Below are 26500 nucleotides of genomic sequence, written 5' to 3'. Positions count from 1 at the left end.
GTTTTTTACTTGATACTTTTCTCCGAAGTCAAAAATACCGTTTTCTTTACATCTCTAATCGGGATTGTCCAGTTGTAAGACTTACGTATTGCAATTTATCTGTATATCAAAATATTTTATCTGTCATATTTTGAGATATGTAATCTATGATTATTTTTTCCTGCAAGATTTTGCTACAAATTTATTAGAAATGTATAACATCTTTTGAAATATACAATTTTTCTTACAAACTTTATCATATTTGTTCAATATAATTTATCATGATTCTCAAAAATTTTCGCGTGCTCGAATTCCCACCCGGATACTCCCCGAGTGTCATCCTTGTTTGGTAAACAACAAGGATGGAGTGATATCTGAGTGGCATTCGGATGGGAATCTGAACGTAGCCATTACCTCAGATCTACAATAGGGTTTTAAGCCTTAAACCATAAGAAATGGGCGAATCACAGTCGATTATTCCCCTCGAATTTGACTGTGATTGGTCAATTTCTTACGACTTAAGGCTTAAAACATCTATTGTAGATCCAGAGTTAAGGAGGTTGTAGGGACATAAAACATATATTAATATTTACTCTTTAAACAAACTATATACATGTGAAAGTTGTGCTCACAACATTCTGTTTTCATTGAGCAACACATTTTTATAGATTATTTATTTTATTTATTATTAGTTTTATTGTTATATAAACAAAAATTTTTTAAATATAAATATATTAAGTACTAAACATGACTTATGCAAAGTTTTATTGAGATTTACCAATTAGTTTATAACAAATAAATATTTTGTTTATTTAGTGTACAATTAATGTCTGCATTTCAATGTGTAACTTTACATAAATATTTTTGAATTCATATAGTACTCTTATATGTTTTTAACTTTATATCAAATGTGGTTGTAAACGGATGTAATTTAAGCTTCAAGTTGCATTTAATCATGTCGTTAATCGTACGTGGATTGTGGGCATTAATGTAGAAAGATGATCACTTCTCAGTTTGTGAAAATTCCAAGGGACAGAATCGATGACCGTGGGTGTACGTATGTACATACATACATATTACATATACATATGTATATACGTATGTACTTACGTAGTCAAGAGTGTCGTCGTAACCTCACATACGATTCTTTCTCTACGTTCACGGTCAACATAATTTGGTGTCTAAAACTCCGGAACTAATATTTCATTATGTCATTGGACGAAGTAAGGACGATGAACAAACTTTATTTTGATAAAATTATTTAATAATTTGAATAATTACTCGTGAAAATGGAACGTGTCATACTGTAATCCGCCTTCCCCTCTTCAGAGAGTTAATTTAGAACACGTTTGGCGGTTAGTTACTTTGATTGCTGAGATTAGTGATGTTTTAATTATTTTTTTAACACATCGGCAGTACACAAAACGTAATATATGTATGTATATATATATATATAGAGAGAGAGAGAGATAGAGAGAGAGAGTGTGTGTTTACGCGCGCGTACGTGTGTGTGAGATCGATTCACCGATTAATAAGAGATCAAAAGTGGGCTTGAAACATGGCTTAGGAAGACACATGGAAAATCACGATGATGTGATTTGAAACATTTGAGTATCATTGCAGCAAAAGTTGGTAGTATATACTATACGATAACGCGTACGGAATACACATGTATGCACGTTTTATTTTTAATGAGATTATTTTTAAAGAAATTCCAATTTGTACAAAAATTTTATTTTATTTTATTTTAGATTAAAAAGTAAATGTATTAATATTTATTGAAAAAGACATACATGCACGCATAGTCATAAATCATCGTTTTTTAACTTGAGTGACAACTAGCCTTCTCAAAATACATTGGCTGCGTTCAGCAGACTCAACAATTTTGCAACCGTTTTATGATTGTCTGCTGAGATAGGACCATTCTTCTAGATCTAAAAGTATGATCCAATTAGCGCGAAGGAAACTTACAACAGTTGCAAAACAAACGTTCTGCTGAACGCACCCATTCTATGTATGAAAATGAACAATTTACAAAATTACAGAAAAATGAGAGGAAAAATAGGTAATTATTTAAAATATGAGTCCCTCCCCCCAGAATCTTAATAAAAGTGTACTCATTTGAAGCGTTTTCGCTCAAAACGAAAGAACCTAACAAAAAACGCGGCAGTCGGTCTTTGAGACTTTAGAGGTTGAGATATCTGTCGTCCCAACTCGATACAGAGTGCTTTCCAGCAAGGACACAGGCTGCGTTCAGCAGACTCAACAGTTTTGCAACCGTTTTATGATTGTCTGCTGAGATAGGACCATTCTTCTAGATCTAAAAGTATGATCCAATCAGCGCGAAGGAAACTTCCAACAGTTGCAAAACGAACGTTCTGCTGAACGCACCTACAGTCAGACACTGTAATACAATGAGTTGTTTCGTCCTTGTTGTTTGCCAATGTTAAACAAGGATGAAACGACTCACTGTGTTATGTATACTTTCTGCTTTAATTACACAAATTCTCTTGCTTTACAAACACAAATTCACTGTTTTAAAGGCAGAAAAACGCGACGGTCGGCCTCGTGAATCGAGTTATTAAGCACACAAATTCTTTGCATTAGCAGTAAATTTGTGTTTTTAAAGCACTGAATTTGCGTTTGTAAAGCAAAGAGTTTGTGTAATTATTGCAGAATGTATATACGTATCGAGTCGAAATAACGGATATCTTAACCTCTAAAGTCTCGAAATTTAACGCTTAATAACTCGATTCACGAGGCCGACCGCCGAGTTTTTTTTGCCGGATTGTTTTATTTTAGATGAAAACGCGTCGAATGAGTACATTTTTATTAAGATTTTAGGGAGGGGGGGGGGGGCCGTAATCTAAATAATTACCGAAAAAGATTTGTCATATTCTCTAAGTTGACAGTTTTCTCCGACAGGCGCGCTCGGATCTGTTCTTCCATAGGCTACGTTTACACCGTGCATTTAGGCCGCGGCCTATACAATACGTGTCCTTGTTTATCCTGTAAGTTAAACAAAGACATCTATCGTATAGGTCGCGGACTAAGCGCACAGTGGCTACGTTTACACCGTGCATTTAGGCCGCGGCCTATACAATAGACGTCCTTGTTTATCCTGTATATTAAATAAAGACACCTATCGTATAGGTCGCGGACTAAACGTACGGTGTAAACGTAGCCAGTGTAAACGTAGCCATAGATACCATGGACCTAAGAATCTATGGACGGAGCACTAGGCATTTCGGGTGTTTAATCCGCGGTAAGGGGAGTGTAGCGCTATCTCTTTCTAGGATAGGACCCCATCGGGTGTTTCCGTCATACTTTCGGGAATTATCGGTTACCCGATGATTCCCGAAAGACTAGATATTCGCTAACCTTAAAGTACGGAATGTGTGCGTGTGCGTGCGTGCGTGCATACGCGTCTCCTTCGGACGTCTTCGAACGTCTTCGGTTAATTTCGTTACCCAGCCGATGGGGTCTTCTTGTAGAAAAAGACGCTAAGCGGATAGAAAAGGAGAGCGCTCTCACTCCCCTTACCGTAAATTCGTCAACCCCCTTGCCTATGAACTCACTTTACGCTCCGTCCACAGATTCTTAGGTCCATGATAGATACCTTTAAAGACTAGAAACTGGATATCTGCCCTACAAATGGCGGCGATGAATCGATAAATTGATTCTATCGATCGTTATCGATTTTATTCGTGGTCATTATACTCGTCGTGTCGTCAAACAATACTTGTGCCACGTGGAGAGATAGCTTGTAGTTACATACCAAAGACAAAGGCCGGAATCCATAGTTCGGTCTTAATCTCAGGCCGGAATCAGACTATACGCATTGAATATTGAGATTGAAGATTAAAAGATTGAAATTTGACCAATCGAAACAATAGGAGCTAAAATTCCTTTGTCCTCACTGGTCAAATTTTAATCTTCAATCTTCAATGCGTAGTCTGATTCCGGCCTCAAGCTGATTCTACATTAGTCGCATCGCAGCGTCGCAAGCGTGTCACAAGCGTTGTGGTCCAATCAGAGTGAGAGCTAGATTGATGTTGATTGGACCGCAACGCTTGCGACGCTACGATGCGATTAGTGTAGAACCAGCTTCAAGCAACGTCTTAAGATGCTAATACGGCTCTCTGATTGGTTCAAGTACTAGCTTAAGACCATGGTGGAAATATGTAAGGTGAGCTATTGCGCATAATGGCGGTAGCAATTACTGGAAATAACCAATCAAATGTGTTCCAACATGTACTTTCTGATGTATAATAGCGCTGGTTATATACTGGAATAGCCAATCAAATGTTGTCCAAACTCATTCTCCTACTGCGCATCCACGGGAATAGCTCACCTTACGTATTTCCACCATGCTTAAGACCATCTCGAGTCTCGAGCAACGTCTATGAATTCCGTATGTATGTACATACATAGAGAATGGACTGCGTGATCCGTGGTCAAAATGGTCGATAAAAGTAAGAGAGAGGGACCGTGGAAGACGATCAATCTGTATCTCTTTCCATTCAACGGTATAATGGGAGAGAGAATGGCTGCGTTCAGCAGAACGTTCGTTTTGCAACTGTTGGAAGTTTCCTTCGCGCTAATTGGATCATACTTTTAGTTCTAGAAGAATGGTCCTATCTCAGCAGACAATCATAAAACGGTTGCAAAACTGTTGAGTCTGCTGAACGCAGCCAATGAGAGGGAGATTGGCCGTCAGCCGTCTTTCATTGGTCTCTCTCTCTCTCTCTCTCTCTCTCTCTCTTTCTCTCATTATTGTCGACCACATTTGAAACACTACTCAGATACGGATCGCACAGTCCATTCTCTATGTCTTTGGCCTGTAGATACCTGTACATACCAATACGTATCGACTGAATTTTAAGTAGAACGGATTGTGATTTCTGGTTAACTAGTTTTCGCATTAGAAGATTCTCTAGTCAATTTGTTTTTGCGATAAATTTGATTAGAGATTGATTCTTTTACTGTCTGCATATACGTCTGCGTAAGGCCGGAATCAGACTACGCATTGAAGATTGAGGTTGAAGATTGAAAAATTCAAATTTGACCAATCGAAACGAAAGCAGCTAAAATTTCTTTGTCCTTATTGGTCAAATTTCAATCTTCAATCTTCAACCTCAATCTTCAATGCGTAGTCTGATTCCGGCCTAAGAATGTGTAAATACGTTTCTATTGAGTAGAGATTTACATTCTACGTTCAGTATATATGTCCCTACGGTATTAAGGTACAGCCACAATAGAAAGAATAAGAAATTAGGAATAACGATTTCAACTTATCAGAAATCGGATACATCAGAATATACACGGTTTCTGATAGGTTGAAATCGTTATTCCTAATTCCTTATTCCTTCTATTGTGGCTGCACCGTTATCCTTGATTTTTTTTATATTTGTTTTATTTATTTATTAAATACAATACATCACGTTTGCGCTTAATTTTCGAGGTGTTCCCTATCAGCCTCGAATTTTTTATTAACATTATTATATCCAAGAAGTCAAAATTCATTAAAAAAACGCTCTCCTTTTTAAAGCAGAAAATTTGTATTTTTAAAGCAGAGAATTTGTTTTTAAAGGAAAGAATTTGTGTTTATAAAACAAAAGAATTTGTGTAATCCTCAATGCTATCGATGTGACAGATCTCCTAACCTGAATATCTGTCAATTTTAACAATTAATACCTCGGTTCGCGGGACAAAGCGATACGTTTTTCTACCAGATTCGTTCATTTCATAATGCACAAAAATGCATCGAACGAACCTAATTTTATCAACATCGGAAGTGAGGAGGCTAAACTCAACAATTACCATAAAAGTATAATATATGAATATTACGATTAAATACTCTGAATACTCAGTAATGATATTTATAAATATATATGTATTTATGTGCAAACTATGAAGTTTATAAATAAATGAATTAAAATCAATTATTACATGTCTCTTATACCATGCAAACACAATTTTCAGGGAGTGTATTTTGCACATACTAATCGCAAAAAAAGATCTTTAAATTAATTCTAAGCGAAAGCAAACTGTTCCATTTGTTTTTGCTTTAGAATCAATCCCAAGTTCTTTTCTGGAAGTGATATGTATAAAAGGCATTAAATTAAGTTAGGATAATGTACAGCAACGTAACAATCACATTCTAGTTTTATAACAATAACGCAGCAAATTATACAACTGTTATATGACTATTATATAACATTAATTTAAGTTACATGTTATATTTATATTATATATAGCTGCAATGATTCATGAGTGGGAAATTACAACTAACGTGGACATAGATGTTACACACATTATATTATCTGTTACATTCCGTTATATGGAAGCAATATAAGTTATATATTTGTGTTTGCTGGGATAACGTTTTTAATAAAAGAATCAATTACAGAAATTAGCTCAAGTGACAGTCTATTTTAATTATAACTTTATGTGGATATTTTCCACATAAAGAATATTTTCAGTAGATGAAAAATGGTTAAATAATTCTAGCTAACTTAGCAATTGGTCTTTCGTTTTGTTTCTCACAAATTATAAGATCCGACTCTTTGCACATCAAGATTCAAATTATTCGACATCCAAATTTGAATAATAGGATAATTCAATGAAAAGAATTCGAATGTTACAAATCGTAGTTACAATTCTAATACATATTATACGTTCTATACATACGCTGCGATACTGTTTCTAATGTAAATTCCATTGAAATAAATACATGACGTTTGCTGCAATGAGAAATAGAAAGAAAATCAACAGGTGCGCGAAAAAGGATAAAGTGACTTAAAAATCGAGAAAAGACACCGAGTGCTAACAGTTTAATCGATTCACTGAAATACTTAATTTAACTGTTAATGGAATATTAATAATCCTAATTATGATGCAAATAAAAAACAAAAATTTGTTAAAATATTTTACTTGAAATTTATGTCAAATTATATCATTGGTATATGTTACTCGGTATTGATAAATTAAATCATCCAAATTGCTTATGATTTCTATTGAATTTAATAACAATTTATCAAATAACACGAAAAATAATTCCTTATTATTAAGTAATCGTAAAAACACGTTTCTATTCTTAGAGATTTAATGATGCGGCCATAGCGGTAAAGAAATTGGCTGCGCAACCAGAAGATGAAGATTTACTCGAATTGTATGCATTATACAAGCAATCTACCATTGGCGACTGTAATACAGGTATGTTGTCACAAATTTTTGCGTGCAGTTCATTATTTGTTACGCACACTTATGTGTAATTGTCGTGATTCGTGTAAATCTTTTTTAGAGAGACCGGGTATGTTGGATTTCAAAGGAAAAGCGAAATGGGACGCTTGGAACGGTAAAAAAAGTATGGGACAAGAAACGGCGAAAGAGCAATACATCACTAAAGTGGAAGCATTAATCGCTTCGATCGGAAAGAAGTAGTGGATTCTCATTGTCGCGCGTATACGTACACACGAATTTGTGATTTCATTCGATCGATTATAAAACTTTTTCACTATCGATGAGAAACACCCAGAATTTTATTATACAAGCACATATGCAAATGATCATGTATAGATACAGTAAATACTGATTTTATTTAATTCCACTGATTTATGTGAATTTTGTATCCAATGATTTACTGCAATTAGCATAAAACTATTTGTCGCATATGTCTGTCGTAATTAATTTCCTTTTTTTCAAATAGTTTTTCAAATTTGATCTCTGCCGTTTACGGTAGTCCCATACCGAAATTTCATATTTTGCTTTATACTCGAGATAATTAGTGTATATTAATAATGTATTTTTATAACATCTTTTTTTCTTATCATTATATACACATGTGTAAATAGCTATAATCGAAGGAGATACGATCGAAAACGATTTTTCTAACAGTTTTTCAACGGTGCACATTTAGCGCATATTTAGCTAAAACTTAAATCAGTAAATAACGCTAGAGCCAACGACAATAAAAATACACAGCGATGAAAATAAATTATGCTATAAATCGATACGAGATACATTTATAGGTATTTTTATCATTTTGAGAAATGGTAAATATTTACAAAAAGTCAGCATCTTCAAAAATCAATGACCTTGATATATGTTGTCAAGATCATGGCCCTGTGAGTGACTTCCAACAGATTTTAGGCTACAAACAACGAGCAACGACTAAAATTTGTTGAAGGTTACTCAGGATCATGACCTTGAAAACATATATCAAGATCATTGATTTTTGAAAGTGCTGACTTGCCGTAAATATTTACCTGAGAAATTATAAGATTTTGCATCAGTTTTGTAACCTAACGATAATCGAAGTTTAAGTTAGCGAATGGCATCGGTTATGTCATACAACTAGGTAGAGACGAGGAAGATGTTACTTGTAAATTAGTCTCAATTTGCGGCGCAAGAGATATACTATCGCGAATAACTAATTAAATTCAAATAGCTTTCTTTTTAATGAACTTTATTATACGAACCGCGTGGATATGTCAAGCCAGTCGTGTAATCATTACAGGTTACTTTCTCTCTTAATTCTTACACAGATTAACATTTTTTGGTTCATCAATTTATGAATTTTTGTCAAGTAATAATGAATGGAGAATAGTAGTATAGTGTGTATCGAAAACTAAAATTTATCCGGAATTAAATCTTAAGTCGAGTATATCAGGAGCGCACACTCGTCGACTTGAATACATGAGGAACTTGAGACAAGAGCGAAGAAATTTATTTCCTTTTATTTCTATCGTGCTTCTTATTCATGTGCGGATGATGACGCGTCTTTACTCTGCTAGCTTTTACATAGTCGCCATAGGTCGTATTCGAGTTGTGGTTATCCATCGTGTTATCGTTGATGTTTTCGCAGACTTGATGACTCGTCGATGCATCGTCGAACCTAACATACAAACAAACGAGATGACAGAAAACTAAATCTCGTGTAAAAAGTAATTCGCTCTTGTTTTTATGTAAATTCCAATTATTAACGCTCCGATCACTCGGGCTTAGAGAGCCTATCTCACTATCATTGATTGTCAATTTCGGCGAATAACGCGCGTTAAGGAGCATGTCGACTGATGTTACGTTTTCAATGGAAATGACTCTGCGAGGGAAGCAACTGTGTCGAGAGATACCAACGCGGATTCTAGATACTTGTTTACAGATGTTTAAATCGTGACGACAGGAATTTCTCAATTGCCAAGGAGAGATCGTGCGAGTGAGATGTGTTTTAACTGTACGTTATTGATTGTGGTACGCCGTTCACTGTCTTTGATTTCAGAATATCATTTTCATAAGACATTATGGTTTCTTTCCCATTTTCGTAGACTCTGTAAAAGACATGAGAAAAAAAATATAATTATAAGAGATATAACGAGGGTTGAATCTTACATAGTAGAACACACGGTAGGGATGTGGGTGTATGTGCGCGCGCGCGCGTGTGTGCGTGCATGATGCGTGTGTGAGATATATACGAGATTCTTTTTACTTTTTGGTCGTAATTTTTTTTCCATCGATGAAACGAGTTGAGGTGCTGGTACGTTTTACGGCAGTGCCACCGCTCGTTCCATCGAAACTAGTGAAAGTACCGAAAGAAGTAAAGTTTCCTGCAGCACCAGCGTTTTCCACTAAATCATTAAACGGCAAACGAAAGCCAAATCCGAAGGGCCCGAAGAAAGAAGTACTCAGACTATTACTGGTTGAATGATCGTGTCTTCCTCCAACACCTCTCCGAGAACCTCCACCATGAAAACCTGCAAAATTCGATATTTGCAACGTTTGCCTTTTGATAACTTAATCGTATTTTCTATCTAGATGTATTTGTATCTTACCGGCAAACAAATCTTCGAATGGTATTCCATCGAAAAATTCTCTAAATACTTCTTCAGGATCCCTAAAAACAAACGCGCCTCCGAAGTGCGAATCAAAATCATCTCCGTGGCGTCGTTTGCCTCCGGGCATTTGAAGGCCGTCCTTGCCATACTGGTCGTAAACGCGCTTCTTCTTCTCTAAAAATGTGAGACATTTATTATTTGAATCTTGATTGTAACCTCCATCATAATTTTGATCCTTTCAACCAAAACCCAACAAGCGAGACTTCTACAAGGCTTGCCAAAGATTAGTTCAATATTAGTCCAATATCGACGTGTAAGTTATATAATGCGAAGAGAATATAATGCGTAAGAAATATAATGCGAAGAATGTTGGAGAAAATTTATCATAAACTTCTATACTGTACACTAGACTCAAATACATGGTTCCGAAAAATATGTTGTTAAATAGAATTCATGCACGTATGTGGAGCAAGACAGACACCAATGCAAGTATACATTACATACATACATACATACGTTGAATTGTGTACTGTTACATGTTACATTAGCCAGTAGTAGTGCATCCAACATCTACGAAGTTGGCACCCCATTTTCAAAATTTCGATGTAACTAACAGAATTCTGCCGCTTCCCCAAAAAGTTCTAAAGCTTCTGATACGTTTTGAAAAGCGTTCTGACGATTAAATATAGAAAAATAAAGATTTGAAGATATAGGATGCCAACTTCATGTTTTCGCGATACGAAAATTAATCATAACTTTTCTATTTCAAGCAAAAGCGATTTAAATTTTAATACTTTTTGGTAGAATTCTTGTAGCATTATTCTGAACCTTCAAAAAAATACTAACAAAATTTATTGAAATTACAGCTTTTCTTTAAATTCCTAAATTTGTCCCATTTCAGAGCGCTTATTAAATTTATTGTAATTTAAATTACAATTTTTTTTAAGCTATAATGTTATCGATATGTACGAACATGCGAATATGTGTGATATTATCGTTACTTGTGTTATCAGTACAAACTTTTTAAAAAAGGTAAAAAAAAAGCGCTAAGAATATACGTGTTTCTCGAAACCTAAGGCTGCATCCCGTTTCATGCATGATGTGCATAATGCATCATTTATCCTTGTTTAACATTCGGTGAATAACAAGGATAAAAGATGCATGATATGCATCATGAAACGGAACACAGCCAAGTATCTAACCCAAGTAATAGTAGTTTATTTCTTCTTCAAGAATATTCTTATTAAAAGTCTTCTTGTTCCAACTCAAGTAATGACAGCTTTAATTCTATATAAAAAATTATTACTCCTCGAAAAAACTAATATACCAAATGAAAAATTAAAATCCAAATGGTACAGTCTTAACCAAGTTAAATTCTATAAAATTAAAAAGTAAAACCCAAGTGGTACTATCTTTGTTATTTACTTAACTCTAATGATATGCATCATTCGTATAAAAGATTTGGTATCAACAATTGACATCAAGTTAAATTCCATACCAAATTAAATAAAGAATATAATCCAAGTGTGGTACTATCTTTAATTTTTATACAATGAAACCTAAAAAAATATATATAGTAATATTTGTATTTCTATTGAAGAATCTTTCTATTCAGATCCAAATGGTTTTAATTCTTCTTATACAAAATTTTTGTATCGCAATTCATTCAAAGAATTGCGTTTTCTCTTCCAATCAAAGTAGTAGTTATTTTTAATTCTTTTTCAAAACATTATCACAACATTGTGTTACCTTGTCTATTAAAGTGTTATCACAAAAAGTTACAGAAGTAAACACTTGACGCTGCTCAATCACTATATAATATATAACATAGTACTAAAAACATGAATGTAATGTTTAAAATAAGAAAAATAAGAAACATTCCTATGACAGTAAAAGTATTCAGCGTGGGTTATGCGATTGAGTTAAACAATCGTATAAGTTACGAAAGTTGTGCAAGCTGTTAGATTTAAGTCCAAGATAAATAAACTTGGACTTATAAGAAATACGTTATGGGGAAAAAAAAAAAACAGTAAACTTTAGTTTTATTCAGTGTAGCATTCAGATTAAATTCATTATTATATTAAAATTATAATTATCTTATATAATTTATTTTTATTAACTATTATTATATTTTTTAATTGTATTTATAGTTTTTATTATTCGATCTAGCCGCGCTAAGTGTTTATTTCTTTAACTTTTTGTGGTAATACTTGAATGGAAATGGCGTTACGATGTAACGCAATTTTGTGATAACATTTTGAAAAAGAATTAAATAACTACTACTTTGGTTGGAAGAGAAAATGTCTTTGAATGAATTGCGATATAAAAATTTTATACAAGGAGAATTAAAGCCATTTGGATCTGAATAGGAAGATCCTTCAGGAATACAAATATTACTATATATACTTAGGTTTCATAGAAAAAATTAAAAAAGTACCACTTGGATTATATTCTTTATTTAATTTGGTATAGAATTTAACTTGACGCTAGTTGTTGATATCAATCTTTTATATGAATGATGCATATCATTAGAGTTAAGTGAATAACAAAGATAGTACCACTTGGGTTTTACTTTTTAATTTCATAGAATTTAACTTGGTTAGTTAAGACTATATCATTTGGATTTTAATTTTTCATTTCATACATTAGTTTTCTTCGAGGAGTAATAATTTTTGACAGAATTAAAGCTGCCATTACTTGGGTTGGAATAAGAAGACTTTCAATAAGAATATCCTTGAAGAAGAATTAGAACTACTATTACTTGGGTTGGACACTTAGGTTTTATTCGAGAAGCACGTATATTCTTAGAGCCTTTTTTTACCTTTTTTAAAAAAGTAAGTTTGTACTGATATCACGCATTTTGTAATGATAAACATCTTCACGTAAACAGTTTATCTTATAATTGATTTCAAGAAATAGATTTTCAAGTGTTTGTGTGTGCACGAAATTTGAAGAGAGCCGAAATCTTAAGTACCTATATCTTTATATAAATTTTATGTGTATCTTTATTTCGATTTTAATTTATTACTTGTTATATTCATTATTTTATAATAATATAAAACAAAATTAAGTTATAAACAAATGAAGATCGAGGTCGAATAAATCGCTTTGTCATTATCATACTCTGGCTTAGTCAACAAATATAATGTATAATTTCATTTCCGTTCGATCTCCTTTTGTTAAATATTAATTATAATATATAAAAAAAGATCGTTGACGAATAAATCGCTTTTCATTATTATACCAGTGTATAATTTCGTTTCATGCACCGCTAGCGCTTCTTGCACTAATACACTAGCGCACTCTCGCACCAAAACATCCAACAATACAGTCTAGCTGGACGATGAACATGAACATAATGACAATAACGACGACGTATCTTAAAAAGTTTCACATCGGAATTTTGCGTCGCAATATCTCGTAGGGCACGTAAAAAAAAAAATAAAAGCACTTTTATTATACAATTCGAGTGGAAACTATCGATTGAGCGTACGTAGAACTTGATCAATTCAGTAGAATTTAATCAGTTTTTAGGTTTAATTGACAGAGTCTTTCATCTTTGATATCCAGAATTCTACAAAAAGAACTTTGAATTCATAATTAATATTTCATTGGAGAACGACTATCCTTTGGATTTTATTTTTAAGATCTTGAAGAAGATAAAAAAATTAATTAAAAAATCGAACAACCACACTGAGAGAAAATGTACTAAATTTTAATAAATTGTTCGAATAGTACTAATATAATATTTATTTACGGAAAATAAATATTTGCTAAATAAAATATAATAATAGATAAATCAAATTAATGGTTCTTGTACCAAATAAATATATGTTTACATTTAGTAAATATTCAACTGGCACTATTCAAACACAAATATTTATTAAAATTTGGTACATTTTTCTTTCAGTGCATAATAATATCAATATAAGAACGTTCAAAAAGAAAAAATCAAGTGGTTCACCATTCCATTTATCAATGATAAGTAGGCATTAGCAATGGATAAAAACACGGCGATAACTCGAGGGGGGGATAATCACTTAATGTAATCGTGGGATAGTGTCTCTGAAATCATTATGAAATCCTCATGTTATCATTTTGCAATTTGCAATCAGATATAATCATGAAGTTAGATCAAATCGTGTGGAATCGTCAGAAATCATAATGAAATCATATATAATCAGCAGAAATCATTTTAAATTTCCCCATGATCACTGGAAATCAGATGTAATCACCAAAATCTGTGATGAAATCATGTGGAATCACCATGAAATCTGATGAAATTTGTGTATGTAAATCTAAGGTTGCAAAATGTAAACAACATGCCACCATGTTTTTTTTAGTATATATACATTCGCGATATACATTCGGTCGCGCTTCGTTTTATATGTAAGATTCTATAATAGAAGTACGTTCCGAATTTGCGCATCAAACGTATAGAGTATAATTTATTTCTATCGATCATCTAATGTTAAACAAGTACAAATGATGCTCTATGTGCGCAAGAAAACGTGGCTGCTAATATTGTTTACGTTCTGCTATTTTAGGCTAGGTCCACAACCTTGCTTTAAGAAGCCTTAAGTCATAAGTCGAAAGAGATTAAGTGACAATAATTTCTATCTTTGAACTGTTTTTGCGCAGTCTTTAGGCTTTAATCGACTTAAGCGAATTGAGTAAAACCCAATTCTTACGCCTAAAAGCATAAGTTCTGTGGCCAATATATCGTCACTTACAACTTAAAGCTTACGGCCTCTTAAAGCAAGGTTGTGGACCTAGCCTTAGGACCGCGACACAGACCATTGCATAAAGCATAACGCATAATACATAAAAGAACCAATCTGAATCCTCCCTTTCCTTCCACTTCACCGAAAAGAAGAATTTTAATTGATTGATTCTTTTATGCACTATGCATTATACGTTATGCAAAAATCTGTATCGCGGCCTTTAGAATTATTTATACTGATAAAATAAAATTGTATGATGATCATACATGCTTTCATCACAAATTTCATGGTGATTACACACATGATCACCAATGATTACATAGAAATTCAAAATAATTTATGCTGATTACATATGATTTCATTATGATTTTTAATAATTCCACATGATTGTATCTGATTTCATGAACACATCTGATAGTAAAATGATTACATAGGGATTTCCTAAGGATTTCATGGTTTTAGAGACACTGTCCTACGATTATATCAGGTAGTTATTCCCGCGCGTCAGAGTGTTTCTAATCAAATTAAATCATTTGTAATCACTAAAAATGTGATAAATTACACATACAATCACGAGAAATCATTTATAATTAGATGAAATCATTTGTAATCAATGATATCATATGAAATAAAATGAAATCATGTAATTAGTGGAACACCATTTCAGCTAATGGTACCCCCCCTCCCGCGATAACCCTCAAACCTTCTGGTACCTTCAAAGATAATACTCGTGAAAGCCTAAAAAGCGTTATCATAATCAACTATTTATGAATGAAAGAAAACATTGCCATTCTTCCTTCAATATACACATAGCTAGCTCACACATCGTCTTATCATTTTTGCAAGACTTCATCAATTATAATCTAACCTAACCTAACCTAACCCTAACCTATCGGTTAAAACGTCACTGCATAATATATCTGAAATTGTTATCATTTCTCATATGTCACTTTGAGCATGCGCATTATATATTTGGTACAGCAAAGGCTAAATGATACAATGCATTTACTGTCTATTTCTACCTAATGAGAAAGGCGCATCTATGTATATAAGATCTATAATTTGATTGGACGTGACCTTATTTACAACGCTTAGGGCTGCCACAAACAAAATTTCTGTAACAGTAACTTTAAGACGTGAACTTAAGTCGATGAGCCAATCAAGATACTGTTTTAGATCTACATAATCTAACGGAAATAGCAATAGCAGTAAACTTATCTATAAGGCGAGTTTTAACAGGTTGAAACTCGCCTTATTGCGAGGTTATGGATACCTTCGGGTGAGTCGGAGGCGAGAGTCGTGCACCCCTTTGCAGGGGGGGAGGGGGGCGAGAGTCAAAGGTGAGAGTCGTGCGCCCCTTTGCAGGGGAGTCTCATCTCTTCCCTTACCTAGGGACGCACGATTTTCATGTCAAGAGACTTCCACCGCATCTCCCCTCTGCTTAGGGACGCGTAACTTCCGCGAATAACATTCTTCGTCGATATAATTGTTGAAGAATTTTTGTGATGTTCAGTATTACCGAATATTCAATTGATTTTGGTATAATGACTATCAACTTTTTTGTTTGTAACTTTTTAACGAGTAACGTCCTGCAGTTAAAACTTCCTCAAGGTCACTCGGAGGGGGAGTCTCCCCTGATCTATATTTTTAACCGCTAATAATTAAATGGGTCACTTTATACGAATCAAAAAATTATCTATATAGAGGCCAAATAGATAATTTTTTAAATAAGCAACTATGTGTTTTCTTTACATCTTTCTTTGATTCATATCATTATTCTGTTCATAAAAGTATTAAGGTACGATTATAAAAAAATTAACAGTTACGAGATATTTAACATTTTATGCCAACATATGTCAGAATAAAGTATAAAATACCTATTTAATAATAAACCTATCTAATAATAAACTATTGATTTTTAATAATTTTACCTTAACACTTTTATATGCGTTATAAAACAGTTAGAGAAATCATATTATGTAAAAAAATTCATGTTGTTCCATTTGAAATTTTTTTAGCGCCTCCACTTAAAAAAAACCGAACTGACTAAAATATGTTTCCCTCGAAACCGTTTTGCTTCCATCTAAAACTATTTTCGTATCAACAAAAATAAGTGAAATATTTAAGACGTTCGGTTTACGTAGATCACCCTGTACAGTATGTAGTTTTCGAAGACAACTTTTAAGTACGGTAAATAAGGAAATTATTGGTCTAGTGTATAATACAGAAGTCTGTGGAATTGATCATGTATCGCTTTCATATATTAAATATGTTGCTCAGCTGGTAAACATTGAATTTTTCATCAGGAGTATAACTCTCTCGAGTCAAGTTATAATTTACTAGTTGTTAGTACATGTTGACCATAGAACGCAAGCAGGGTTAACTGCAACACGTGGTTATTCGATATGATATTAGAAATAAGAGAAAACTCGCAAACTTTTTTCCTTTTCAAAGAAATAAAATAATGTGAGCGATCAAATATGTATTGCATCTCGCTATATTCGTATTCGAAATCGTTCTAATTAAAGAGAGATATTCATATATTAATCAACTTATTAATTATAAATTATGAATCAAGTACTAATACAATTTTTATGAGTAGTCGTGTTGTGTTTTAATTCAATCAACTTGCAACTCAAAATTCTCGAATATTGTAGTCATCGTAGTCACCCATCGCGTGCGTTTCGCGCCCGTTTTCGGCGGCATGGGCATTTGAATCTTTTCAAAAGAAGAAAAGAAACGCGAAAAACATATTGCAATACGTTATTAAAGTAAATAAAAAAAAAGAAACGAAACTACAGAACACAATGCTTTGAGCACTCTGCAAATCATATTTTTCAAGTGGTACCAAAGTATCGTTGAAAGGGAGAATCAAAGAAACTCCGGAAGGTGAATCCACGGCCGGGCCTTGATGCCGCCTTCTGATATAAGCGTTGATCGTAAGTGCGTCTTTTTACATCTGGAAAAATTTTCTATATCGCTTCGATCTTTTTCGCACATACACATATACTTCTCGTTTGCGTCCATTCGTATACAAATTTCTCGATAATCTACAATCCGCAATTTATATATACAATCTAAGAAGCTTTCACGGAGGAAAAAGATTTGCTATGAACGCAGAAGGGATTGCAAAATGTGTTTGTCAAATTTCTCTGCTGTTTATAGCAAATTTGCATATTTAAATATTTTGCATTTGATGCAAATAATCTTTTGTAGCGAGTAAAAAAAATTGCACATTAATTTGTATTTGTTACTAATATAATTGTAATTATAACAATGTATATTTATCCACGTTTTGCATTTCAATTTGGAATTTTTGTGCGCTTGTAAGTATGGCTCTGAAGCTCTCAATTAGGTCAGAGCGCACTGATACGCGCTCCTCGCCCTAATGAAGTGAACAACAAGGTTGGCATTCGCGTTGGCATTAGCAATGGATAATGACACGACCATAACCTACAAATCTTCTGGCATCTCTGAAGTAAAGACGTGTGAAAGACTCAAAAGTATTATATTATACTTCATTGTAAATATGTTTCATGTTTCATGCAAATTCTGTTAATATACATGTAGTAATAAAATAAAAAGAAGAAATTCCATTTTATTTTAATTAATTAATTTAATCTAATCTTAATCTTTATCTCCAAATATTATATGCAATTATGTATCTTTTGCTTATTTAACAAATATATTTATTATTATTGCAACTGCAACAAATTTTGATTGCTGGGTTAACATACACTTACTGATAAAAGTTAAAAAACAAAGTAATTGTTTGAGAATTACTCTATATTATTTATTTTCTAAGATACATAGGTTGGAACTAAAAATCATATAATGAGATAACAGTTCATACACCAATAAACAATAAGTTTTTTCTCAAATATAAAGATCACAATTAAATTAAATTGAAGAAACAAAACAAAAGTTGTGTGCCTAAAGTTAAGAAACATACATTAAATATCAACTTTTAACATAAACAATAATGTGTAAATGTCTGTAATTTTTGTAATAATCTTAGGTTGACTTCCCAATTGACGTCCAACGTAATCCCATAAATGTTCAATTGGATTCAAGTCCAGGGATTGATTTGGCCACTTAATTGTATTAACGTTTTGTTTCGTAAGAAATGTCTTAATTAATTTAGAAGAATGTTTAAGGTCATTATCGTGTTGAAATGACCACTCTGATGGCATTTTGTCGTTGGCAAATGGCAGCATATTTTGTAAGATGTCACGATACACAAATCTATTCATTGTTTCCTTTATTTGTATTAATGAACCAAGACCGCTATACGAGAAACAACCTCATACTATCACATTACTGCCACCAAATTTTACGGTCGGTTTTAGATATTTAACATTAAACCGTTGACCGGTAGGGCGTCGCACGTTTTTCTAGAGTCATTTCCAAATAAGTTAAATTTACTCTCATCACTCCATAAAATGTTTGACCACTCAGTAGCAGTCCAATTAGTGTGTACTTTGGCAAACTTCAAACGAACGAACTCTCTTTTTTTTTTTTTTTAGAAATAAGTGGTTTCTTGCACGCTTTTTTTTTTTTTTGCGTGAAAAAAGATTGTTCTCATCTCAACTACGGCTAACTGTCCTGCTGCTAATTCTGTGCAGGCCCAAATGATTTTTCATTTCGGAAGTAGTGTCAAATGGATTGAATTTAGAGAACCTTGTAAATCTTGCTTTTGAGTTGGTTTTCGCGGTCTTCCAGTTCCTGATGTCGTTTTAACAGTTCCGTAATCTTGAAAACGTTTTATAATTTTCGTGATAATACAACGATTCATATTAAACACTTTTGCAATATCAAAATTTTTTTTGCCATTGTTAAACATTTCAACTATTCTTTGTTTTCCAGTTTCAGTTCAACGTTGCCTTTTTGCCATATTTTAACGTAAATTGTGATACGAACTACATACAGCAATGTCAAAGAAAAGACTGAACATCGTCGAACATATTTGTTTACATTCTTTTCTCTACTTAGAAACGAGACATTCTTATGTTTCTTGACTTTTGTCACACAACTTTTGTTTTGTTTCTTCAATTCAATTTAATTGTGATCTTCATATAAGTATATTCAGGAAAAAACTTATTATTTATTGATGTATGAACTGTTATCTCATTATACGATTTTCAGTTCCAACCTATGTACCTTAGAAAATAAATAATATAGAGTAATTCTCAAACAATTACTTTGTTTTTTAACTTTTGTCAGTAAGTGTATATAAATCAACAAATCTTATTTGTTACGCCTGCAAATAATTTTGCGATCCCTATATTCGCAAATGGAATTTGTCGTTATGGCAAAGGATTAGCGATCATAGCGAATTTTTTCTCTCCGCATTTGTTTTATTACATTAATGTCGGCTAAAGAAAAGCGATGGCTTCTAATTCAATCATTAATCGGTAAAAAACTTAAGAAAATGGGTGACCTCACTAATTCCAATGATCTTGACATGTTGTCAGGATCATGACCCTGAGTGATCTCCCACAAATTTTAACCGCCGCTCATTATTCGTTAAAAAGTTATTAATAAATAAAGTTTAAATTAAACGTACATACAAAGTTGAAACCCATGTGCAATAATACAATTATGGAAGTCGTGCGCCCCTTGGGGGTGGGGAGTCGCTTCAGTCGAGCGCCCCCTAGTAGGGGGGAGGTGGGGTGGGAGAACAACATATGTCAAGGTCATTAGAATTGGTGAGGTCGCCCATTTTCCGAAGTTTTACCCATTAATTCTGTAAAGAAGTATGTTAAAAATTATTTTTGCTCCCAGGACGGCATGTAAAATTTGTACTATTATTTCTTATAGTTTTTGGTTATAAAATTATGTGGTGACATCCATTTACTGTCAAAGTATGAGGAAAAAGGGTAAAAACGGAAGATCCGCAAGATGGATCATTTATGACCCCATTTTTCTCATCAAATACATAACTCGTCACAAAAATGAATACGGGAGGGAGTGTGTCGTCAACGTCGCTGAACACTAATCTGATTACACGTATACAGATCTATTAATACACAATCGCGGATGTATGTTATATTACCTGAAAAAAACGATGTGTACTACCGAATGATACATCTAAAAAAGACTATGTTTGATTACAATTGTTAAGGTTTTTAACTCATTTTAACGGCAAATAAATTCTATCATGTGATTCTACAACCAAAAAGCTATAAGAAATAATATTATAAAAACCATGCAAATTTTACATGCTGGCTTGGAAGCAAAAATCGATTACTTTTTAACATCTTTCTTGTAACTGATACGATTCCGATAATTTCAGCGATATGATTTAATAAATATGTTTAATCGTTTAAATGTTTTCGTGGTTAAAAACAATGTGAACAGTCGAAAACTTCTATTCTATAAATTTAGCATTGTTTCATATTTTTTTGTAGGATATCCCGTAAATTTAATAATACTTAAGGATAGATTCCTAAGATTGTTTTAAGATGAAAATTCTAGTGCCAAAATGTCTATAATGCTATAATAATTTTTAAGCTACAATTTAAAGTTAATGGATCAGGATTGATTAAAATTCACGGTATAAAACATAATGCTAAAAGCGAAAGCTGACTGTTAGTCTTGTCAATTCTCAATATAAGAACTTTATATAATGTATTAGTGATTCATCTTTTTTTTTATACTTGAAACTTTTTTATTCGTATTCTTTTCACGACACGTCTCAGAATGGTTCCAATTCATAAAAAAATAATTCCCGCCAAGTCAAAATGTGATTTCAGTCGGACTCTACCAGCGTTTCAATCTCTTCACTTTTCCCTACCATGGGGATTATCAGGGTCCGAAGAAAACAATGAGAATTACGTTTAAGAAGAACACATACAATTATATTTTATTAGCAGGATGTTTGCGTCTTATTCTGCACCATATTATGTTTCTTTACGAACTTCCTGTTCTTTTCGCTAATAGTACAAATAAAAAGGGTACGGATTACTTACATTTAATGACTAAATGCTGTCGACCATATTTATTATTATTATTATTATCATTGACCCAAATTATAAAAGAATTAAATAAATATTAAATCTTCAAATCAATAAAAAAAAGTTAAAAAAACACAAAACAATTTGTTAAAATAAAAAAATGCAAAATACTTTATTTTGATTAGACAGATGTAATTTCCTAAACTTGGTATATGGCAGACTGTTGATTTCTACGTATAAACCAATATTAAAGCTAGCTTACTGCGTTATTCCCACAACTTTCTCACCATTTCTCGGATAAATGATGGTTATTTTTGTATTTCTTAGGATATAAGAAAGCATTTTTAAAGATTAGTTTAGGTTTGATCGCAAGGCAAAATTTGGCCTTATTTACGGGTACCTACTCTTTTAACAGGAATTTTTTTTTATGGATTGGAACCATTCTGAGGGGTGCCACGAAAAAATTTTGGAAGTAGAAAAATATAGACCATCTTAATATATAGGGTAACTAGATCACCGATAAGTTATAAATAAATGATATAAGAGCAATGATAGAAATGTTGATGATAAAAATAAGATTAAACAATTGATGATAGAAATAAGTAAGATTAATTAGTTACAGAATGTCAAGATATGTCCGTTTAGGCTCAAATAACATGATTTCAATAGTTCTTACAATAATAGATTTTTTCTGATACTTTAGAATAAACTTCAGATAGGGACGAAGACTGACCCGATAGACTTCCCTCTTTACGTGTTCAGATATACACCACACAGTGCGAAAACTGATTGTTCAATATCGATATATTATAAATATTACATATTTATCTGCATATTTGCGTTTAAATGCATATAAAGGCAATGTAATTGCACGAAAATATCAGCAAAAATAGGTTGACTATATTGTTGTGTGTATATGTACGCACGCACGCACGCACGCATATGCATAATTATATTATACATATACAAAGTGATCCAGACCATAGTGGAAGAATATAAGATGAGACACTGCGCATATAATGGCTGCTAGACTAATATAGAACAACCAATCAAATTCTTGTCCCACATTTGGGGCAAACATTTGATTGGTAAAAAGCAGTCGTTACATATTGGACGAGTGTGCATCCATGGGAGTGTCTCACCTTGTATTCTTTCACCATGATCCAGACCACCAGCAAGAGCCAGCATGTATAGCCGGGGCCTAAAAGGTTACAACATTTTTTTTGGTTAGGTTTTTCGATAGCTTTCGAAATGCAGACTACTCATCGAGTGATTGGTTTTTATTCATGGATTGACAAATAAGAACCAATCACTCGGTGAGTAGGCTACATTCCAAAACCCATTTTAAAAAAAGTGTCGCAACCTTTTAGGCCCTGACTCTACACACGGCGTCACAAATGCCTAGCCATCTGAATTGATAGGAGTATCGAGGTATGTTTAAGACGCGCGTTCCTTTCTAAATATTCATGCGTTATGACTAATGATTATTCGAAAAATGCAACGTAAACTTAAAATTGAACTAAATTTAAACTAAACATAAACTAAATTTAATAATTTATAAATAATTTAAACTAAACGTATAATTTATAAATAACTTAATAATTTATAAATAAAATCGCTGTTACACACAACATTCTGCAATTCTTTCTCACTTTCTCAAACTTTATTTTTTATAAAAGAACAATGCGAAAATTGTCTTTATTTTTAAAGGTTAGTTTTCTTCTTTTCCTGTATATACAAATAAAGATTATACGGTAGAAAAAAACATATATATTGACATATATCCTTGTAAATTACTGGTAAAATTAAATTGGTCAGTAATTAATTATTTATTTTGATAGATGTGATTAACTACTTATTTGTAATTTTAAAATAGTACTTTTAATACTCAAAATAAATAATTAATCACTGACCAATTAATTTCAATTTAGTTCAATTTTAAGTTTACGTTATATTTTTCGAATAACTATTAATCATAATACATGAATATTTAGAAAGGAATGCGCGTCTTGAACATGCCTCGATACTCGTGCACATGGCTAGACATTAGTGACGCCATGTGTATGTAAATATTCCTCACGAAAAAGTGAATTTACAATTGACATTACTTCTTATCAATTAAATCGGACTCAATTTAAGAATACCGCAGTAGTAAAGATTTTAGTAAAGATTTCACGAACCTTTGCGATACTCGTTCGGTACCGTGCCATTTAGCGGTATCCATCAGATTTGCATGGCCGTGCCGCTTTTGCACCGTACCTGACGACGCGAACTTCATGCCCTATGGTTAGACATTTTCAAAAGTTCATCGTTTAAAAACTATTGATATTACAAGTTTCGCTATTGACGTTTTTGACTCACTTTTTCATGAGGAATATGTACATGCCGGCTTTTGCGGGTAGTCTGGATCATCCTATATATGTATAATGTATTTGTGCGTACGTGTGCGCGCGCGTGTATGTGTGTCACCCTTAGAATATATACTATTGGAATAGAGCGCGCTGAACGTGAAGCCAACATGTATGCGAGAGAGAAAGCTGTAGAGTTCGCAATGGGCATGCGCAACACCGTCGTCTGCGTGAATTGTACAGTTGGTTTAGTGTTTCTTACATATTCATACATTACATAGATGTGTAAGAAACGCTAAAGGTGCGTTCGGGGAGACGCTATTAGCGCTATTTCTGTCATTCTAACCTTATTTTACATTTAATAAACAACGAAGATAGAATGACAGAAATAGCGCTAATAGCGTCTCCCCGAACGCACCATAAACCAACTGTACAATTCATACAGATGACGGTGCTGCGCATGCGCATTGCGAACATTTGGGACTCTCTGCCTTTCTTTCTCGCACAGATGTTGGCTTCATTTCGGTGTACGGACCAGCATTTTTTTCTCTGTTATTTCATCGATAACTTACAGTTGGTTTAGTGTTTCTTACATATTCATACATTACATAGATGTGTAAGAAACGCTAAAGGTGCGTTCGGGGAGACGCTATTAGCGCTATTTCTGTCATTCTAACCTTATTTTACATTTAATAAACAACGAAGATAGAATGACAGAAATAGCGCTAATAGCGTCTCCCCGAACGCACCATAAACCAACTGTACAATTCATACAGATGACGGTGCTGCGCATGCGCATTGCGAACATTTGGGACTCTCTGCCTTTCTTTCTCGCACAGATGTTGGCTTCATTTCGGTGTACGGACCAGCATTTTTTTCTCTGTTATTTCATCGATAACCTACCATAGAATTTTGCACACGTCAATTTCGGTACATTAACTTCATTGTACAGGGTGTCCCGAATTTAAATGTCTAAATTTCGGGAGCGTGTAGAGAATCGATTAACTAGAAAAAAAGTCCTGTAGAGATATGCTCGTTCTTGCTTCGTTTTGGAGAAAATCGCAAAAAAGATAAAACGTAATTGTTTCGTTCCTGCACTTCCTCTGAAGTATTATCGTCGCTGAAATCGTGCACGAAAACAATAATAATTCCGTTTTCAGGTGAAAACTTTTTTGTTTGTTTACATTTCTGCCTTTCTCCTATAAATTCGTCAGTTACTCATCAGAAGCTATCAGGTGAATTACTTCTGTCACAATATGCCGCGTACATATTCTAACGTTGAATATGCTGACATAGTTTTCGTGTATGGTTTCTACGACGGTAATGCTACGGTGCGAGAGTATGTACGCCGATTTCCAAACAGAAGAGTGCCGAATCGCGGCGACTCATTACAATGACTTTTAATAGGCTGCGAGAGACCGACTCATTTTCAATTCAATAAGATTAATGTTCAACGAAAAATATTTTCGTTGAACATTAATCTTATTCGTCGAAAAATATGTTCTGAAAAATATTTAAGTTTGAACAAATAATAAAATATTTTTAGGAAATCCTTAAGGGGATCCTAAAGCTGTCTATATTACCAACTAATCGTATTTTTAAAACAATTACTTTTTTCCTCTTTTACAGATTTGAAATCCTATTCCAGAATTAAAGTATACGCATTAATACGTGTCTATGAGATGGAGTTTATGCTGAACGACAAAAAAATTTCGAAATTGAAATCTTAAGAAAAATTTTTTATCGTTCTGCATAAACTCCATCTCACAGACACGTATTAATGCGTATACTTTAATCCTGGAAAAGGATTTTCGAGAATCTGTAAAAAGGAAAAAAGTAATTGTTTTACAAAAAATACGATTTAGTCGGTAATACAGACGGCTTTAGGGATCTCCTTAATGACTATATACAGGGTGTACCATTTTAAAGGATCCACTCAAACCTCTCAGAAATACTGCGTTAAATCGAAAAATGTTTCAGACAAAAGTTTTGTGACTTCGAGAGGGACATAAGATGGTACCATTGGTTTGACCAATGCTGTAACTTGCAAGCTTTATAACTCAAAAAGTACTTAATAAAAATGAACTTAATTATAGTTTTTTGGAAAGCTCTCGAGGTAAACTACAAGAATATGTAATGAAAAATGGTGAATTCCATTTTAAAAATTCAAAGTGACCTTGCCTTGACCTTGACATCGCCACCCAAGGTCAAACCAACTGTACCATCTTATGTCCCCCTCGAAGTTACAAAACTTTTGTCTGAAACATTTTTCGATTTAACGCAGTGTTTCTGAGATATTTGAGTGGATCCTTTAAAATGGGACATCCTGTATGTAGCAATTTTGATGCAATATAGAGAGTTTATATTATAAATATTTTTTAAATCGTCACAATAAATTTCTATTAAAGACTGAAAGTACTAATAACTAGAGTTGGGAAGTAATACATTATTTGTAACGTTGTTATCGTTATTATTTCTTTCTTCTGTAACGGTAACATCGTTACACTTTATAGCAACGATAACAAATTAAGCCATTACATTTATCATTATTTTAATCCCTTATTATCTCATTTATCTATTCAATAGATTATTTTTTTGTTGTAATACATTCTTAATAACATTAATGTTAAAAAAACAATGTTTAAAAATTGTTAGTAAAA

At 33.1% G+C, this 26500-nt stretch overlaps 2 protein-coding genes across 4 annotated transcripts in view; one reads left to right on the top strand and one right to left on the bottom strand.

Annotated features, from left to right (window-relative positions):
• The first annotated feature begins 1072 nt into the window (after positions 1–1072).
• On the top strand, positions 1073–8352 carry Acbp1 (Acyl-CoA binding protein 1). Of its 2 annotated transcripts, none has more exons than XM_018450427.1 (3): positions 1073–1202; positions 7083–7197; positions 7286–8352. In XM_018450427.1, exons 1-3 carry the CDS (start codon positions 1188–1190, stop codon positions 7423–7425), a joined length of 270 nt encoding a protein of 89 aa, XP_018305929.1. In that variant the 5' UTR covers positions 1073–1187; the 3' UTR covers positions 7426–8352. The 2 variants fall into 2 exon arrangements, with proteins under 2 accessions (XP_018305929.1, XP_018305928.1); XM_018450426.1 differs by lacking the exon at positions 1073–1202 and adding an exon at positions 5637–5809.
• Positions 8353–8432: 80 nt separating this feature from the next.
• LOC108724191 (dnaJ homolog subfamily B member 6) overlaps positions 8433–26500 on the bottom strand; it is a 29005-nt gene continuing 10937 nt past the window's right edge. Inside the window, exons 4-8 of one of the 2 annotated variants that reach the window (XM_018450424.1) lie at positions 17385–17495; positions 9810–9986; positions 9467–9731; positions 9219–9308; positions 8433–8878 (exon numbers count right to left, since the gene is read on the bottom strand). In XM_018450424.1, coding sequence (XP_018305926.1) covers positions 8710–8878; positions 9219–9308; positions 9467–9731; positions 9810–9986; positions 17385–17495 — 812 coding nt within the window. In that variant the 3' untranslated portion in view covers positions 8433–8709. The remainder of the gene's footprint in view (positions 8879–9218; positions 9309–9466; positions 9732–9809; positions 9987–17384; positions 17496–26500) is intronic. The other variant, XM_018450425.1, reaches the window with a different exon arrangement.

This window comes from Mycetomoellerius zeteki, unplaced genomic scaffold (assembly GCF_001594055.1).
Source record: "Mycetomoellerius zeteki isolate Tzet28-1 unplaced genomic scaffold, Tzet1.0 scaffold28, whole genome shotgun sequence".
Classification (NCBI taxonomy): domain Eukaryota; kingdom Metazoa; phylum Arthropoda; class Insecta; order Hymenoptera; family Formicidae; genus Mycetomoellerius; species Mycetomoellerius zeteki.
The sequence above is the reverse complement of the archived record's forward strand: the minus strand, read 5'-3'. Positions and strand labels throughout refer to the sequence as shown.